Raw genomic sequence first — 19,985 nt, 5'->3', positions numbered from 1 at the left:
GCTGGAGGTCGTGGGGTTTGCTGAAAGGGCTTGTGGAAAGTGACAAGTCTTGGGTAGCAGAAACGCTCTTGCCCACTCCAAAACACGTGGCGGACTTGGCAGCGTTGGGTTCACGGTTGGACTCTTAAAGGATGATCTTAAAGGTCTTTTCCAGCCCAAATGATCCTGCGTTTGTCCCTCGCGGGTACACGTTGCGGTCGGGAACCGCTGCGCTGCTGCAGGTGGCAACTGCCGGTTTAGGGCAGAGAGAGCGATGCTGGAGAGCATCCCACTCGCACGGCGCTCTGCCTCCTCATCCTCAGCTGATGAGAGGCTCAGTGGTAAACTACATCCATCCCCAAATCCTTTCCTGATGTTTCTCATCCGCGTAAAGAGCTGCTCCCCTTGCTCGGGGGAGCGCTACGGATTGCAAACGGGACAATGATCTGCCCTGGGCTGAAGTCTGGAGCCTGCTGTAGCTTCACCAGGGCAGATAATGAAAAGCATTACGGGTGTCTGAGGTTTTCTAAATTGCTCTCAGTTAACAGGCTGAAAGAGTTGTACAAAATTATACAATTACCAAGTGGTTTGGTAAAATTATGCAATTACCAGCTTCACATTTGGGTTCTTAATTTCATTGTGTTGTAGTTGCTTATAAACGGCAAATTCTCTCTTCCTTTTCTCTGTAATGAAGTATAGCAATTATAGCTCGGGTGGGGAGCGTTGGATTGCTGCTGGTAGGAAAGGATAAAGCATAAGTTCCTCTTTTCCTGGTGTAATACTCGGCAGAGTTTTTCCATCAGGTCTAGAAAATCTGAGCACAACATTTGATGCAGCAGCATTGGAACATCTTCCTCTTTAAACCTCCCTCTTGCAGACGCTTTTGATAACGATTTGATGCACACAACCCTGAAAAACATTGTTGAGGGGAAGACAGTTGAGGTACCAACCTATGACTTCGTGACCCATTCTAGGTAGGTTTGGGTTTTGTGCGAAGTCTTGGGGACGCGCTGCTTGACTGTGGCGTGAGACCCATTTAACAACGCGCTCTGGGTGTTCTTTGCCGGCAGGCTGGCAGAGACGACGGTGGTCTATCCTGCTGATGTTGTCCTCTTCGAAGGGATCCTGGTTTTCTACAATCAAGACATTCGGGACATGTTCCATCTCCGGCTCTTTGTTGACACGGATTCCGATGTCCGGCTGTCCCGCAGGGGTAATGCTCGGCCGTCACGGGCAGCGTCAGCCTGCTCGTGGTCCTTATCCATCCCCAGCCATGTGGTAAAACTCATGGGTTTTTATCTTCCCGTCCCAGTTCTGCGAGATATGAAACGTGGGAGGGACCTTGAGCAGATCCTCACCCAGTACACCACGTTCGTCAAGCCTGCCTTTGAGGAGTTCTGCTTACCGGTACTAAGTGTTTCACTAATTTGATTTGTGGGTTTTGGGAGGAGAGAAGGAGCAGGGTCACCTGCACTGTCGATGCAGCAGTGGTGCCTTTTGATATTTGCACTTCGCAAGTCCCACGCTCTCCCCTCTGCCTCATCTATTTAACCGTTACAAGCTGCTTGTTTAAGGAACTGAAGCGGTTGGTGCCTTGTGTTGCAAAGCACCATGGAAATCCCTAGAGGCTGTGCACATTTTCGCACTGCTCGCTGCCGTGGCTGGTTTAGCATGGGTCCCTGTGACTGAAACGCTCCCACTCTGCATTTATTCTGAAGTCTTGCCGGAAGAAAGAAGAGCTTAGTTTCCAGCAGACTCGCTCTCAGCAGGGATCACCGGTGAAAACCTTGGGCAGACCGCTACAGTGTCTGCTTGCTATGCCATATAGCGCGGGGCCAATTTAGGTGCTCACGCAATCAAATTAATTTGTAAAAAAAACCCTTCGAGAACAAAATCCTGTATGTGGATTAAATAAGATGGAAAAGGCTAACTCAGGCGCCTCTTGCTCTAGATCAAAGCAATTCTGGGATTGTAAAAGTACTCATTAGAAATGCTGAATTTGCCAGCCTTGTTATAAGTAGGGGGAAAAAAAAAAAGCAAACGGGGGCCCCAATGGTGGTAAAAATCAATAAAATGTCATCAGAGGCAGGAAGGAATTTCACACGCACGTTGGGTACCTTGGCTCTCAGCAGAGATTTAGCAACGGCTTGTGAAATGCTGATTAGAACCAGCTCTTAGCAAACAGAGCTCAGCCTCGAAGCCGGCGACCCATTTGAAGGCAGCACGCTCTTCAGGAGCGTAAAAGCAAGTACTCCACATGACCTGCTGCTTCTACCTGCTGATTCACTGCAAAGGGGCAGTAAGAACAGTCCCTGACCTTAATCCCAGTGCGTGTCTGCCAGTGTGATGTCTCAATTCATTTAGGTGTTACTATGAGGGAGCACTTCTGCAGTCCCAGAGCGTAGAAATCCCTCCATCTTTGCCCTCAGCTTTCTGGTGTTTGGTAGTTTCTTCCTAGAACCACAGAATGGGTTGGGTTGGAAGGCACCGTGAAGAACACCCAGTTCCACCCCCCCTTCCCTGGGCAGGGACACCTCCCACCAGCCCAGGTTGCTCCAAGCCCCGTCCAACCTGGCCTTGAACACCTCCAGGGATGGGGCAGCCAAGGCGTCTCTGGGCAACCTGCACCAGGGGCTCACCACCCTCAGAGTAAAGAATTTCTTCCTAGTATCTAATCTAAATCTCCCCTCTTTCTGTTTAAAACCATCACCCCTTGTCTTATCGCTCCCCTCTCTGATCAAGAGTCCCTCCCCAGCTCTCCTGGAGCCCCTTTAGGCACTGGAAGGGGCTCTGCGGTCTCCCCTTTTTGGCCTTCTCTTCTCCAGGCTGAACACCCCCAACCCTCTCCGCCTGTCCTCCCAGCAGAGGGGCTCCAGCCCTCTGATGATTAGAATAAAGCTGGCTTTTTCCATTAACGGTCTCCATAACGGTTTCTGTTTTGCAGACAAAGAAGTATGCGGATGTGATCATCCCCCGAGGAGTTGACAACATGGGTAAAAGGGAGTTCGTTTCTCTGTCTGATTTCTCTGGGGACACCGCCTTTGGGGTTGGGAAGAGAGCAGGTGGCACACTGTTTTGGTCTTGTTTGCATGCTTCTGAGGAAAGGTGTTTTGCTGGAGGGCTGCAGGGGAGGGAGCTGCTCAGCGCCTGACCGGGATGACCAGCTGCTCAGCCTGTGGAGGGCTGGAAAAAGTGACACGCGATTGGAGATGCAGAGCAGGACACCAGTGTTAAAGCTGGTGTTGCTGTTGCTGGTTTCTGTTGAGGTCTGACCTCACTGCAGAGGGCAGGCATAGCTTCATTTAAGGGCTTGTTGTTAAAACTTGAGTCGAACAGGGCTGAATGCTCCACATTTTCTAGATAGCTTGGCTACGAAAGCTGATGTGGCCCGTATTTCCCATTCCTCTCTGCAGTTGCTATAAACCTCATAGTGCAGCACATTCAAGACATCCTGAACGGAGACATCTGCAAGTGGCAGCGAGGGGCAATGAACGGACACGGTCGGACCTACAAGCGCCCGTTCCCTGAACAAACAGAGAGCAGCAGCGTGCTAGCGGCCGGCAAACGCTCCCACCTGGAGTCCAGCAGCCGTCCGCACTAACCTGTCAGCGTCTGAAGGATTTGCCTCTGGTCCAGACCAACATTGAAGACAACTTTGGGGAAGGAGGACTTCAACAGAATGGTTGGTGAAGTGCCCTTTAAACGATCCTAGCAGCAGAGGGGATACTGGTGTGAAACTTCTCACAGAGGGGAGAGGAAGGAGTTGGCCTACTGCCCCTCTCCCCTCCAAGCCCCCTCCCTTTTCTCCCTACGGTGTCTGGAGTTATGTTACTTGATGACCTGGTTAAAGGCAGTGCCACTTGCCATTTTTTAATTTTCAAAATGAGATCTAATGCCGAAGTCTCCCCTGAAAATTAAGCGCTACCAGGTGATTAGCAAGATACCTCATTTCCCTGATGTTGATCTTCCTTAGCAGGAAAACTATCTGCTGCTTTTTTCAAACGAAAAAGGTCTCTAGCTTACACCCCATTAATTTTAACAAGCAGGTGCAGTCCTTCTTGTCTCCACCTTGTTGGCACCTTGAGTTTCCGGCGTTGCTCTCCTGCTGGCCAGCCTCCTTTTTTAGCCTGTAGTAGCATGTGGGGGTTTGACCTGTAGAGGAATCTCTCCCCTGAGACAGAGATGAAACAGAGACTGTCTGGGACAAATGGGAACTTTGCAGTTCATCAGGGGGACAGGCTCAAGAAGTTGTGCGATTCTGGTTCCTAATTTATTCCTTTCTAAGCTCCCAAACGTTGCTACACTGTATGATTATTTTTTGTACCCAAATAATCTCCTTTACCAGAGTTACTGAATGTGTGAGCTCCAACTGGATTGAGTTGCTCATGGAAACAGAAACCTGACATTGTCAGTATTAGTGTCTTTAAGGGCATTTCTGTACTGCTGGTTGCAGATTCTGCTGGGCGGAATCCGTCCGCTTCCAGAGCTGGGTGGTGAGATCAGCAAGGGGGAAAGCTGTGAATTGCAAGACCCTCCTTCTTTCTGCTGGCCCAAACTGCTCTGGACATGCTTCTACCCTCAAACAGGGTCAAAGTGCTTGCCTAGCACTCGGGCAGCTTAAACTCAAGAACGTCTGGTTTTCTAAAAAGAGCAGACAAGAGGCTGGAAGTATAAACAGTGATATCCCAGTTTCTGGAGTTTACCCCAGATAAGTGATACTGCAGCAACACGAAGTTTTTGGAAAGAAATTCTGAAATGAAGGGCCAGTTGGGCCTTTGAAAATGTCCTTGTGGTATCCTTCTTGAGTCTGGAATTATGGTGTAATTTTAAGAATGAGGGTGGGGGGAAATATTATTATGAGGAACTTTTTCATATTTGCTAGTTTTCTAAAACCAGGGTCTGGCTGTGTTGGTTGTGGGTGTGTTACTTTGGCTAATAAACAAATGAACAAACAGTGAGCAGAAATGACCATTTTATATAAAAGGTATTTGTGCTACTTGCACTACACCAGCATGAAGGTACAGAAAGGAACACTTCTGGAGATACTCTTATACTCAACAGTTCTCTCTCCCCTTAACTCAGATTGTTAGTGTTAGTTCTGTAATGACTGAAGCTTTAGAGAAGAAAAAAAATTTAAAAAATGCAGTCTGCGCTATCATCCCTACAGTCTTTTCAACACTGGAAATAGGTAATGGTTCATTATCTATTAGTGATCACCACAGTTCAGTGGGTGCACTGTTGTAAGGCTGAGGAGAAAGCAGTTAATTTCCAAACTGCTGCTGCGTGCTGCTTAGCTCAGGGTGACAGACTTAGAGTATGAGCTACTGCACTGAAGCATTAGCTATTGGGGCTGATTTAAGTAGGAGGAAAATAGTCACTAAAACCTACTTTGAATGACTGTGGTGTTTGATCATACCTTCCTCTGGGGGAGGCGTGGAGCTCAAAGCAGCCTTGAATAGCAGTTGTAAGGAACTCTACAGTGAAAAGCACCCTGGTCTGTCCAGGACTGTTCTCAGTCAGCTTTGAGCTGTATTGCAAGATCCTGCTGATGCAGCCACATGGAAAAAAAAAAGAAAAAAAAAAATCAGACGTGGCGTAGGACTATAACCCTTGTTCGATGCCTGTACAGAGCTATTGCAAATCCCCCACTGAGCGATGCTAGTCCTTCACTTGCACCGTCTCCGACGCTGTGAACTCCTCTGGTGGTGCAGGCCTGGGCACGAGCTGAGTTACCTACAATGTTTTTACCCTGAACCCATGTGTACAAGCCTGGAGCAGGTTTTTTTGTCAGCATGATGAGTTCTGCCTTGCTCAAGAGTTCCTCTTCCTATGAGAGCTGAGGTATAACCCTGCAGCCCAGTAAATACAATACCGCCATTGCTACTCACAGGCTTCACATGAACGGCACAAGGCCAAAGGATGCTTCTGGCTTTGGCTGACTTCTTGGCTTTGGTTTAGCTTGTTTAGCTGTAACAGCAATTTTTTTAATGTCTTTTTGTTTTGCTTAGCTTCATAAAAATTGTGGTTATGCCAAATGATTATACATAGATAATAGTAACAAGTCATTATTCTATGCTGAAAGAACTATTTATAAACCTAGCTTAATGCTGTAATGTAAGGAACTAGGGATGACAGCAGAGCGTTCAAAGTGGGGGCAAATAATGCATTGTTGAGGAATATAGTCATGGGATGATGCTGAAGGCTGCAGGGCCAGTTACTGACAGGAGTAACAGAAACCAGCAAAAAGTATTGATACGTTGGAGAGAATCTATTTATAGTAACTTCTAACATGGAATTGCAGACCAAGGTGCTAGGGAACATACAAAATAGCCCAAAGTGCAGTGTAGTGCAAGAAGAAACCATCACCAATATACTCCCAGGAAAGAGGAAGAAGAAACCCTTGCAGCATACTCTTCCCAGCAAAGGACCTGGGATGCTGTTGACTGGTCACCAACCTTCAGAGCAGTGGAAGGGTGACTGTAATGGGGGTAGAGATTGAGAATTGGGCTCATAACAGCTATATTACTGTTGAGACCTTTTCTGTAACAGTATTCTTTTATTTTCTTTTCCTGTAATAATTAGACCTGGACTACGACCAATTACTTGATCAGACTGTTAAGATTTCAGTTATACTAACAATAAATTCTTGGCTTTGCATAAAAGTCGTTTCCTTTTGCCTGTAACAAGACTGTAATTGTTACTGTTTTCGGATAAGGATGTTCCAGCTGTCCTTCCAGCGCAAGTCCTTGAGTTCAGTAACAGACAGCGAGGGCTCCCCATAGGTCACAGGGCTGAATGTGCGATAGACAAGGTAAACGGAAGAGAACCAGGCTACGATCAATGCACTGAACATGCTCTTGAGAAGCAGAGATCTGGGATGAGAGAGGTAAAGAGCAGTCAAGTTACATCAAGGCTGGCCAAAAACTTCATCCAAAAGGAAGACCTAAATCTGGCCTGTCTTTTCTAAAGGCAAATGCCAAAGTTAGCCACTGCTGGAAAAATCACTGCTTTCCCTGCAGCAGCTTCCCCAGGTGACAACCCTGGAGAAAAGAACCGTGTCATTTCTCTTGTCTATCTATCTATCTATCTGTTAAAACCAAATACCTGCAGAGATGATTGCCAAGATGCTGTAATACGATGGGAATCAGGAGAATCTGGAATGTGAGGGCAGGCAGGTAGTGGTACAGGAAAAGGGTTTTCTCCATCAGGAAGAAGGGCAGGTAATTCACAGCCCAGCCTCCAACACAGATTCCCCCGGCTGACACCCACAGCTGCCACGCATCTGCAGAAGACAGGAGATAGCTCAAAGCATGGTCCCTGGAAACCTAAAGATGCTAAGAGGTTGCCTACCCGTGTGGTTTCTTTCCCCCCCTCCGCCCTCCCTACAGTTTGTGCTATTATGACCTTTAGCTTGACCACACTCAACTGAGGGATATAGTTAATTTTTGTCATGCTTTTATGAAGTGATTACAGCCAACATGAAGCAGCTTCACCACAGGACAACAAAATGTACCGCCAGAAGGGTCAGCGTGAAACTGCCCAGCCACACAGAGGAGGGGGTTCCTCAGCTGGAATGAACACATCTAAAATAAACCCCTCCCTACATGGCCAGTCCCTACCTCTTTTACATCATCACAAAAGGGCTCAGTAGAATCCAAATCTGACACCTTGAGATTTCTTAGGTCCAGGGAATGATTCAAATAAATATTACGCTGGCTACTATGTTGTCTCATAAGGTGGTGGTCATATTGCAATGACCACAATCATTCTCTTCACGTTTAATAAAAATTTCAGGGTTAGGGAGCAGGAACAAGTGCTAGCATAGCCAAGCACATAGTTGCAAAAATGTGGCTCTGGGGCCATTAAAGTGTAGCAGAACAAGCGACAACCCCCCCACGCCTCAACATGCACAAACACACACACAAAATGGAATCTGACCTTCAGGAATGTCGTAAATTTTTCTTCTTCGTCGTATCAAGTACCACAGGGACAGACACGTGTAGACCAGAGCAGCAACGTTAGCTGAAGCCCATGTGACGACATTCCCAAGGAGGTGGATCTGGGCCTGCAGAACAGAAGATGGTCTAAGCCAGGAGCAGGAACATGCTGCAGTTCTTTTAGATAACTTTAAATACTGCCTACACAGATTTGCTAAATTAAACTTCAGCATGTGCCTGGCTAGTAACCTGATCTTTCCCGGAACAAAGCAAGCCGATAAACTTTGTTGCTTCAAGACTCTTTTGTAATGTAAGGCACTTAAAAGATGCTATTGGAGATGAACTCATCTTCTAAATGGCATCAATAATAGAAATGATTAAATGGCAGTTTTCCTTTACAAAGAAAAAAAAAAGTGCAAGAAAACATGATTTAATTAAAAAGCAACTACTGTCAAAGCTGTATGCCAAAAAAACCCACCCAACCCTCAGGGAAAATACATTCTTAATATAGGAAGAGTCCATCCCGGAGCAGCTCCTTGGCTGGAACAGCAGCCCTGCTCTCACTCACACTTATGGAGTTCACATCTGAACTGAAGTCTGTTTTCTTCACCAGGTTCACATTTACTTCTACCCCTCATACTTACACCGGAGGTTGGGTGGAGCCAGTAAGCAATATTTGTGTCCATTGTGATCCAGTCAAGGGCAGAGGAGCTGTATTTATGTTCTGTGTCTTCATTTTTTAATGTGAGTATTTTCCACTAGAAAAAAAAGAGAAGGCTTTCAGAATTGGAGCGATGAGTGGGATAGCATGGGTGAACAGCTCCAGATATAAGATGGTCAAGTCTTAACCTGGGAGTGGAGAAAAATTTAGGGTATCTCATACTGGATACTGATCAATACAATGGTTTTATTTTGTTCTTATGTAATGCACTTTCCTCAGTGAATTTCTACAGTGGTAGTAAGGGACATCAACACTACTGACTGCATATACAACACATTACAGTTCAGTTTCAGACAGCTTCTGGGTGCCCAGCTGATCTTCCTCCTCCTCCTTTTTTTTTTTTTTTAAAAATCGCTTGGGTATTCGTTACTGAACAGCACAGGTCTCTAATGCCCTCCTAAGTGCACTTAGAAATATTTTTTTTTCAGTGAGTGCTCTATCAGCAAGGAATAAACAATGAAGGCTCAGAGTTTGCACAAATGCTCAGGTTCCTGCTCTGCAGCAGAAGGAAAGATGAAGGGAGTAAGACGACACTCACCTGCAATTCCATGAACTTCGCCATGAAGCTGAGGTTTTTATTTATATCCATCTGTGTGGGAGAGTGGAGTTCCACTTCCCTCTCTTTTTGCTCTTGGCCTGGAAGAAAACAGCATAGTTTAGAAATAACTACACAGTCCAACTGCAAGAACGCTCTAAGGGGATTTGTAAGGATTCTGACATCATGATAGAGCCAGAGCTTGCTGAACATACATATACACGATACCACCTTCCCGTCAACATGAAGCCTCCCCCAGTCACAGAGGTCTGCTTCGAGAATATGGCTGAGACATACTTTTCCCGTATCTGTGCTCTTCCACATTCCACACCATGCTCTGGTGGTAGCCTTTGGACAGCTTCTCTCCAACCACCTCCAGCTGCCGGTATCCCCACTCAGGTAAAGATGCTCCACTGAGCTGAAAGTGAAAGATGACTGTAAACTTACAGTGCTGCCAATTTGAGCCTCAGGCTACAGGTTTCTAGACCTGCCTGAGTTTTGGTTGCTAGAAAGTATGTGAAGAGTCACCATGCAATATTGTCTCAATAAATGCTACAGCCATGAAGTCAGTGATTCTGGCAAACTCCGCGAATAGATCCTGAACTATTCCAGCCGCTGTCACATACTACACACAGACCCAGCATCAATTTCTGAGGCAGTATTTAAGGCCCAGTTGTGTAAGTTGGTCACAACCTCCTGAGAAGCAGGACAGCTCTGCACGCTGAAAAGGAATGGAGTGTGACTACCTGAAACACATGCTGCTCTTTTATCACACTGAGCAAGTTTATTGTTTCCTTTTATTTACTTACTTTGTTTAGTGGTTTAGACATTTTGGAGCAGAAAGATTAGTAGTTTATGAGATTACAAGAGCTGCATGGAGGAAAAGCTATAGCCAAATAAACATAAATCCACTTGCCTTTAGCACTGCAGAGGTGTTCACATGAACAAACCTCACTTCTGACAGAATTGTTTTCCACACATCTGTGTCAGACTCCCGATTTACAATTTCCTACAACAGAAAGACATCTTTTGATCGTCATGTTGTCTCAGCTGTTTCTGCTGGAACATGATGAGCTTCTCCCTTCTCTTTGACCACTCACCACTCTCCAGAGGTTCTGTGCTGGCATGGAGATATTATAATCAATATAGCAGGAAACTTCTTGGGAGTGGGGGCTAAGAGGGGCAGCAACGTCATGCCTAGAAGACAAGCAAAGTAAGATCCTCCAACACCTTTTCCCAAATTCCCCAAATAAAAGCAAACCCATAAAGGTATTGAATTGGCTTAGACCAGATTCAGTACTAAAGCAAAACCAAGTAACTCATTTACACAGATTGCACTGTTTACTCTGAAAGCGAACGCCCCCCACTACCAAGAGCTGCCAGGAAAAGGCTCCGAGGAAGCCAATACAGATGCCAGCTATGCCAGGCTGAGGAACAAGCACTGATTGTGACAAACAGAGACACTGTTCATTGAGGTTTCCAATAACGAACAAATTAGGTTTGGAAGGGACATAGCAAAAACTTAAGCTCAGAACACCCCGCGTCCTAATCTGAGTACACAAGACACCCTCCGGGAAGCAGTCAGGAGGCAATTTCACTGCAAAACAGGCAAGAATCCCAGGCAATCAGCCACAGCACACTGTATTCTCCAACACATCTTCCTAACTTTCAGAGCACATCCTTCACACAGGAGTATGCCATCAAAGTCAGCGGAGCTGGTACACGACTTTGGGTTAACAGTCACACAAAATACTAAATATCTGCACCTGCCTGGAGCAGAGGCAGTGAAGAGGACTATGTATTTAGGAATCTCCAGAACTATCACGAATTGTGAACATGGGTGAAATCACCACTAGCCCCTCTAAAGGCCATTAGTTGGAAGACCAGAAACAGCTAGCAGCCACTGAACAGTTTGTGACTAGTATCAAATCCCACTGCCAAGTCAACTGCAAAAAATAAATAAGCATACAGCATCCTTTCTCTGGGCCATGGGGATGGCTTGCTTAACTAACCACATGAGGTCTCTCCTAGCCCCACCGTTTTAAGAATCCATGAATAACGGGCAGTTTATAGCATATCTGAATGCAAAGGTCACTGCGCTTCGACCCCTTAATAGTTATTCTGAGAGACAACAAAGCAGAATGAGCCAGCGGGCTCGGCAGAGCAGAGGATGAGGAAAGGACTTACGTGTTGAGGTACCGAGTCGTAATGCCGTGGACCAGCTGCACGATGTGTCCATGCCTGACAGGACGGGGTGGGTTACTCACCACCAGCTGCTGCCTGGTGGAGTGACACCCAAGAGGAAGTGGTTACATTCTTCTTTCTATATAACTCAACCTTGTCATGACCAAACTGTTAGGTCAAGAAGCTGCAGGCAGGGACACAGACATTTAGGCAGTAAGATGAGAAATTCAAGCAATCTATAGATTGTACCAGAACGGAAACAAAGCTCATCAAGGCAAAGGTAAGTTAAGGACAGAATGACTCAGGCAATTGGTAATGGGATACTGACATCCCAGCCATTAGGTCAGTGGTCCGAATTCAGGTCAGTCAGGAGCGAGTTCAGATTATTCCCACCACGCAGCTGCTTGGTGGCTTCTGTGAAATGAGTAAGTGCTTCCGTGAGGTCTGACAGGTGTTCGGACCACAACTGATGTCACTTTTGGCAGAATTATAAGAGAGATCAACAGCTATCTCCACCATGAAGACCAAACTGTCATCGCGCTTCTGGACAGGGCTAAGGCCTATTCCCCCTTTGGCAAAGGGGAACGCTGCAATTCACCGAACTGCTGCCTGGATTTTACTGTTCTATAGCAGGACTTCATATCCTCCAGGGCTTGCAGAAGTCTGGAGTTTGAAGAATTTTAAGAAGATACCGGGTTTCCGTGGTTCTGGCAGAGTCCCTGCTTGAAAGGTTTGCACTATGGGCAAACCTTCCCAATGTGGATATGATTTATAACGGCACACAGTCCTTCTGGTAGGACTGTTTATACAGTTCCCAGAGCAACATAAGAAACGTACAGAGGCAACTTTTTGGTCAGTATGAAATGATATCACAAAAGGGCTTTTACTGGCAAAACTACAAGAACAAAGAGTCTTGCTCTCCACTGACAGTTACAATGGCAAAACAGTTCAGCAGAAGCCAGGCCTCTCAGGCACAGGCATCCACTTGGAATCCCTCCCCATGTGGCAGATTCTACAGCTCAACCCACACTTTAAACACAAAGAAATACTCATTCTGCAGAAGTGATCTCTACTCTCTTCTGAGACCATTCATGTTTGATAAAACTCATCAAGGCACTCTAATGCCATGGCTCACACACTTCAAAAACCAGAACTTCCCTTTCATGCAAAGCACCTGAAGAATTCCCACCAGTCTCATGAGTCTTTAAAGTTCCCCTTGGGCACAGCACAGCCCGCGTTCTGGCAGGAGTGGTTCAGATGGAATTTCGGAGTCCTCAATAACGCTTTTACCATACTGAGGAGGACTGTGCAAACAGCTGCCCTTACCAACCCTGGAGCTGAAATTACTTGCTCAGGATCACACGTGGCCTCTACGCCCACAAGCAGAGGGTAGTTATGTCCAATCCAAGCCCTGGTTAGGGTATAGAAGCATACAGAAGCTATGCTTATGGCATCTTGGCATTTAAATCTCTTGCATACTCACATCCCAGGATCTTTGACGATCCACCAGTTGTTCACATCCTTGAAGGGATAACAGGTCACCTGCTGCTGATGGGAACTACCTCGGCCATTCTCATACCTGTACAAAAGGTTAAAAAAAACCCCACTGGTAACAGTACATTTCTGTGCTCAACAGAGTCACAGCAATACAAAACAGCACCAGATCACTGGCTCTGTTCCTACAGAGCACAGAGAATTTGTTCATCTGCAGTGTGCTCTGAAGGATTAAGAGATTGTCGGGACCCCAACTGAGATACTTGGACTGGCAGGTGAAAAACCAGAGCACGCTCTCACCCTAACAATACAGACCCAACCAGATTCCTCACCTGATGGGATAAGTATTTGTGTGAGAATGGAGCCAACACTGCATGGGCTTGCCCAACACGTTCCGCAGAGTAATCTGAGAGCCGTAGGCCACCTCTAAGGGCTGACCCTGAGTGATTCGAGCCAGCCCACCCTGAGAAGTATAATGACAGGGTAAGTGGAAAGAAGAAGAAACAATCCAGAGGCTGTTTAAATTCTATTGAGTCACGTGTCACTTTAACATAGCAGTATCTTAGCACCATGCTTTCTCATTTGGTTGTATCTACAAAAATCACGTCTTGCAGAACCATACTCAGCAAATAGTAAATACTCCAATGCCTGAAAGACTACAGCGTCTTAGGGAATATCCCTAAAGCTATGCTGTTCTAAAAGACAGACTAAGCACTGTTCTACAGAAAATTATACTATCATCCTGTAGTATACAACATCATCACTTAGAAGTTCAGTACTGTATCTACTTCTGTGGAGTTTTCCTGTAGGAAGGGGCAAATATTCACCAGAAGAGTGAACATAACGTTCTTGGTTCACCAGGAAAAGCTTTTCATCCATTATTAGGATTTCAGTCATTATTGCTTCATCTTAGAGCAGTACTACAGCAGCAGAGTAGTTAAATGATATAAAAGAAACAAATATGCAGGATCAAAAGAACAAAATTGCACGCCTTTCTTCTAATAGTGAACACAAGACAAATTTCCCCCTCTTCTCCCCTAATAAATCAGTTTCATGACCACACTTCCTTTACCTCTAAGCTGGCTTGAAAAGCACTTGTCATAATCTGGTCATGAGGCCCAGAGCGATACAGCAAAGTCAAGTGAACATAGAAGAAGGACAGATACATTGCCACCGGGATGATGACAAGGGCCAGTGCCCTAGCTAGAAAATGGCACATCAAGGAAACCTAGAAAAACACAGAGAATTCATTGATTTCATGCTCCAGGTATTAAAAATATTAAAAATACTAGTGCACTTGGCTTGTTTTGTTTGTCTTTTTTTAAGTTTCCCCAACCACCCTTACTCAGCTATAACTTCACGGACAACTGGATAACTTCCACTGAGGATCTGAACTGGAGCCAGCAGGAGGTATGTGAAACAGTATAGATTTTGAGCCACAAATCATGAAGACAGGGATAAGGGCAGAAAAGCCAGCCACACACACATGCTTATCTTAAATTTAACTCCATCTTCTCCAGCAGCTGAGCTGGGAAACTGTTCTATGACAGGAGGGTTTGCAGACTATGACAAGGAATTTTAGTACAAAAACCAGCTACAGACAGCATGGGCTTGCAAGGCTCCTAGCTGGCTCCTGTACTGAAAAGTTACACATAATATATTTTGCATGTTGTGCTACCTACATTTGACAAGTTTTGGTCTCCTATCATGTGCCAGAAGTGGAGTCCTGCGACGGTCAAGAGCAGCATATAGGTAAACAGGCCCATATATTTCACTCTGAGAAGCAAGTGCATAAAAAATGAACTTAGTTAAAAACTACACAATTACCTAATACAAGACATAAACATTCAAACTGTCTCTGGAACAGGATGCAATAAAGTCCAAGGACTTAGATCCATGACAAGTTTGGTACAACAACATAAATAAGCCTCAAGGCTTTGACACCAGAAGATATCATTTGTTTGCCAGTTACATTAAATAACCACAGTGACAGAGAACCTTCTCGATAACAAGGTAGTAGATCACAAAGTACAGAGTCCCTAAATGCCGACTTACTGAAGCTTGAAGCAACTAGGAGGGAGGGGTGAAACGCTGATGCTAATTTATAGAATAAAGCCACCTCTAAGAAATGTGTTATGTTCTTCCCAGGACAGTACCCTCTAATACCTGCTATTGCCCACTGTGAATTGACATCCTCTCTAAAGGTCATGGAGAGTTCTGCTCAGAACAGCACAAAGAATCAGTCTTCAAAATCCAAAGCCCTACTGACACCTCAGATGGCAGGCAGGAAAGTCAGCTTAGTAAAACAAAGAAAGATGTCATCACTTACCCAACTGCACAGGAACAAGCTACTCCGGTCAACAGAAGCCAAAACCACCAGCTTCCAGAGAAGGAACTTAAATAACAGGACAAAGGAAAGATGCTATGGTGAGATCTGGGCACTTTCTTAGTATCCTGAATTCAGGTAATTTAACTCGAAAAAAAAGTTGCAGGACTCCCCTGTTCCTTATTCTACTCAGGGGTATCTCATTCTGAACCTCCCATGCCACCAACTCTCAGCCCAGAATTACAGGGTGTTGTTAAATGCACTTCTCTGTATTGTGAAAAGCAAAACTGAATGCTATCTGCCTTCTGATACTATAGATAAAATAAAGGTATTAAATCACTTGCTGGGCTCAGTTTAAAGATAATTTTACTTTACTAAAGATTATTTTATCCTCTGCAAGGATCAGAGAACATGTGAACTCACAAGAAAAGAGACAAATATCTCTAAATTCAGTGCCTGTAAACAGGAACAAAGGAGCGCTAAGTGACTGGTTGTTATCAGTGGTTTTGTGCACAGAAGGAAACCTTCCAATAAAAAATCTAGGTGCGCAAAGGAGTGCTCCCAAGGGATTTTATTTTTAATGTAAAATAAAAAATACAACCTTGCTACCAGTTAAAACAGTCTTTAACACTGCTAAGAAGAGAAAACTTCCAGGGCAGCCATATGAGAGGTCAAAGCATTGGTTTTACAGACAGATGAAGTGAGTTGCACAATGGTGAAGTAACTTCCAGAAAAAAACCCCACACAGTCTGTGACAAAAAAAAAGTCACCACAAGAATATCCAAAAGGATGAGAGACAATCCAGCTTTACCTGTGCCTTTGCAAATTGTAGAACTTCAGGTAGGACAAAACTGCAAGTAGGATAAAAAAAATCAATATTGATTCCAGGAGCATGAACCTTGACTGAGTGATCAAAGAGTTCTCTGTTGGAAAAGAGACAGACACAAAATTAGAGAAACTTATCTGCTGGCAAGTGCTACCTCAGACAATCACATCATTATCCAAGAGAAGGACCTGCCCCTTTAAGGACAGCCAATTCACTTGCAATCTTACTGGTTGTAATTGGGAGGTGCTGGGTTTAAAGGGACAAAAACCCTCCAGGAGGAGCAAAGTACATGGCTGTAACTGTCTCCAAGGACAGAGGTAAGCAAGTAGTAAAGTCTGGTAGGAGGCAGATAAAGGTATTGTGCTTTCCAACAAAGGCCAAAAAAAAAAAAAAATCAACACTGGGCTTCTCAAGACAACAAGAGTCAATACAGTGACCCCAGCAAGACAATGAGCATGATGACAAAACTTCAAGAAAGGGAGTGGCAATGAGCTGCTTTGTGCAGGATTCCCTGAGCCAGAATCAGAGCAGCCGGCAGCTAGGAGAGGTTTCTCTTATAAGACTGCTAAAGGGCTACTGAGAGGCTCTTTTCCTTTCACAAAGTTGCCAGCAGCCCCTCAGAGAAAAAAAACCCAACAAGTTATACACACTGGAACAGTGTCAAATCGAATCACGGTGCTAAGGACACAGACTGCTTTGCTGCAGCTTTGAGATGAAGAAATTTGATGTGCTCCAACAACGATGTAGGGCATCCTGCTGTTAAAAACCAGTATGTTGTAACTCGTCCTGCAAAACTCTGAGGAAGAGAGTACAAGCCTCCTTGGATGCAAGAATCACGGTTTTCCGTGAGGCTGTGAAGGCTGCCCACTTTGCTGAATAATGAAATGAACTGGTATAAAGCCTCAGCCTAGAATGGCAGCCTGCTGCAGAGCTGTAAGGACAGAGGCGACCAGAGAGGCACAGCAGAGACTGATACAGGCCAGGGCTGAAAGCGGGGTTTGACATGTTGTTAGCATTCTGTGGGGAGATGCTACTCCAGGCTTTTATGCGCCCGAAAAATTCACGAGGGGAAAAGGGACCCTTCTCCCCCTGTATGAAGAATGGGGCCCAGGGGAATAATCTTACCTAAGAGAATCAGAAGAGCAGCTCCAAGTGCGGCACAATGGGAAAACTGCAGTTCTACCAAGATCTGGTATGCTAAAGGCACACAGAGAGCACCAGCCAGTGCTGGCAGGAGTCGCAAGGACCAAACAGGAACGTTCATGCTATATTCTGAAATAGGAGGCAACAGAGATGCACAAATTTGGAAACTATTAATTGCAGAGAGGATGGATCAATACAGAACTCCTCATGACTGCAACAAGTTATTGAATCTAACTCCTACTTTTAGCAATTTGTTGTCCGTCTTCTACTTCTTAATCTGTTTTAACTGATTAAAAAAATCTGTGTGAATCATAATGCCTTAAACTTCTGTTAGAGAACTGCAGAAGACTTATTTAAGAAGTGAGGGTTTCAGATAAAGCACTATTTCCACTAGTTAAGCAAAAGGAGTCTGTCGGCCACTGAAATACTGCTTATTTTCTCAGAAGAATGAGAAATGAGTTAAAATCAGCTCTTACCGGCTCCAATCCTGTTCCATAAGAAGTTTCCATCAAATCCTCCCAAGTAACCTACAACATAAGCAACAATTCAGAATTTCCAGTCTCAAAACAAGTATAAAAACTGGTGCTAAACTGGCCCTGGAACAATTTCCCAAACACATAGCTTTTCCATGCATGAAAGCCCTCTTTCCCAAAAGGGTCCTCCTTCACACTGTTTTGCCTGCAGCAGTGCTTGATGATGTGCAGAAGCACAAAGAATATAAATTGGGAACAACACATTCTCGGTGACAAAGTTACATGTATATTTAATCTCTCCTTCCCATACAGATACTTTTATGTCGTGCATATCTCAGCTACAGAAAGTAACTCAGGCCTGAAAGTCTGCTTGTTGCCTCCTATTTCCAGTCACTAGTTCTTCTCATCTTACCTTTCTCTTTATCCAAAGGATTGGATAACAATGAGGTAATGGATACATAGCTCCATTCCCTCCCCAGTACTCATGCAACAGCACCCTAACAACACTAAATAAGGGAAATCCTAATTCTCTCTACATCAGAATCTCTCAGCTGCCTTGTGCTCTTTCCCAGACACAGAATATGACAACTCATTTCTAACAGCACATCTCTCTTCCACAGCAACAGACAACAGAGACTTCCCAATTTCAGGAGACATCCTACCTCCCAAAGCTAACAGCATATGGCCAAAAGGTGGGCCACTGTCATCCACGAAGAAAATCCTCTTCATGTAGAGGGAAACAAATTGGCCATAATAAACTTCATCAAAACTGAAACACAAGAGGCAAAAATATGTCAAATCTAACTGGAAGTATCCTGCAGGCTACAGGGATACTAGGAGAAGAAACACCGTGTTGGCAGAAAGTTAAGAATACAAAGAAGCACACTGACTTTGCCCCTTCACCTTCCCCTCAGGAGTTTCTATTAGGGAAACACTACCGCCGTATTTACAGAGGCTAACATCAGGCAAGCTCTGCTCTTCCGCTCCTGTATTCTTACTCACAAATGTTTAAAAAACAAGTCTGTGTTATTCAAGTAGAAAATAAACTATTCTACTCACACTACAGCCCGTGGATAGGAAAGCCCCCAAAGACGGCTTATTAATCCAATCACAGTCAATGCCATGAGGTTCACATTTATCTCGGCAGTAACCACCACAGGATTCTTCAGAAATCCCAACATCCTGTAAAAGGTCTGTCTGAACCTCTGAGAGCAAAGAGAGAAGAGCAGCAGTCACCCTTTTGCTCAAAGGTAGCTGAAGATCATTTGACAGAAAGCACACACCACTACTTTCTACTACAGTCGCTCATGGTAACTGGTCTTCCAAAGTTCTCTTGCTTTCCACATTTCTGTTTTCTGCTGTATCTACTGGAGTAACTGTGAAAATGAAGTTACTAAACACACACATGTAACTTTTCATCTGCCCTGCTTCTACATGTGTATGGTTCTCTGTCACCAATAATAAGCTAGAAACTTCGCTTATTCTTACACTGGTTCTGCAGAAACACCATAGCTTAATTCAAGCCTATATTCTGCTTTGCGCTAAGCAAACCTCCCAGCCCAAATTCTGATGCTAGTGATAGGCAAACCACATGCTCAGGCACCGAGCTGTTCATGTAGCTTTAAAAAAAATAAAAAGAGTTACTTCCTTCAAAACTGAGTGTATTTCTTTGGGGGAAGAGGGGTGGGTGAGTGGGTGGCAGGGGACAGAACCCGTAAACATCCTCTGTCTTAAAAAGCTGGCTATCGGAGCACAGGTGTAGGTGCTGTAGGGCTCTAGCGCAACCTAGGGGGGAGTGCTGCAGGAAGCAGGGCTGAGCTCTACTCTAGGCAGAACAGCTAAAAGCTAGGTCAGAAAATAGTAGGGAATCAGTGTTATATCTCCTCACCTCAATACGACTGAAAGTTACCGGAATAAATCCATCTGCACGGCTTTGATCAGGGGAGAATAAAGCAAGACAGCAAGCACATCACCACCATGAAGCATGGCACCACCGTCCTTGTTTCTCACTACCTACAAAACACAAGGGCTGTTCAGCTGCCCACTGCCTTGTGAAACGCTTTTGTAAGAAGCCCCTTGCAAAGCTGTGGTCTCCACTGGCACTGGGGACACCACACCACTGCCTTGGGACAAGGGCAAGCCATCACCTCGCAGGCCCTGGGGACCCCAAAGACCACCCTGATGGAGAGGACCCTGCTTCTCCCTGCAGCACTGCAGGGGCAGGACTGCAGCACTACCTCTCTCCCCAGACCTCATACACCTCCTCACAGAACCATTAGCCCTCTACCAGGCTTCGCACCCCATTCTGTAAGCCTTATGAGGGGGCAGTAAGACCACTAACCACCCTCCCAGGCCTTGTTCCCGCTT

The 19,985-nt window shown here is 45.2% G+C and overlaps 2 protein-coding genes across 2 annotated transcripts; one reads left to right on the top strand and one right to left on the bottom strand.

Annotated features, from left to right (window-relative positions):
• The first annotated feature begins 253 nt into the window (after positions 1-253).
• On the top strand, positions 254-3,580 carry UCK1 (uridine-cytidine kinase 1). The gene is made up of 6 exons (XM_009892307.1): positions 254-320; positions 857-953; positions 1,050-1,192; positions 1,292-1,386; positions 2,924-2,972; positions 3,393-3,580. The coding sequence occupies exons 1-6, from the start codon at positions 254-256 to the stop codon at positions 3,578-3,580; spliced, it is 639 nt and encodes a 212-aa protein (XP_009890609.1).
• A 2,935-nt stretch (positions 3,581-6,515) lies between these two features.
• On the bottom strand, positions 6,516-19,631 carry POMT1 (protein-O-mannosyltransferase 1). Its single transcript, XM_009892229.1, has 20 exons — positions 19,507-19,631; positions 18,678-18,821; positions 18,281-18,387; positions 17,622-17,672; positions 17,128-17,274; positions 15,988-16,099; positions 15,180-15,245; positions 14,533-14,626; positions 13,923-14,078; positions 13,183-13,313; positions 12,840-12,935; positions 11,360-11,452; positions 10,273-10,369; positions 10,089-10,181; positions 9,470-9,590; positions 9,176-9,273; positions 8,561-8,674; positions 7,918-8,044; positions 7,084-7,261; positions 6,516-6,851 (listed from the first exon to the last, which is right to left on the bottom strand). The coding sequence occupies exons 2-20, from the start codon at positions 18,797-18,799 to the stop codon at positions 6,677-6,679; spliced, it is 2,178 nt and encodes a 725-aa protein (XP_009890531.1). The 5' UTR covers positions 18,800-18,821; positions 19,507-19,631; the 3' UTR covers positions 6,516-6,676.
• Between the last annotated feature and the right edge of the window lie 354 nt (positions 19,632-19,985).

This window comes from Charadrius vociferus, unplaced genomic scaffold, assembly GCF_000708025.1.
Source record: "Charadrius vociferus isolate BGI_N301 unplaced genomic scaffold, ASM70802v2 scaffold549, whole genome shotgun sequence".
NCBI lineage: Eukaryota > Metazoa > Chordata > Aves > Charadriiformes > Charadriidae > Charadrius > Charadrius vociferus.
This window is presented reverse-complemented; position numbering and strand designations above follow the sequence as displayed.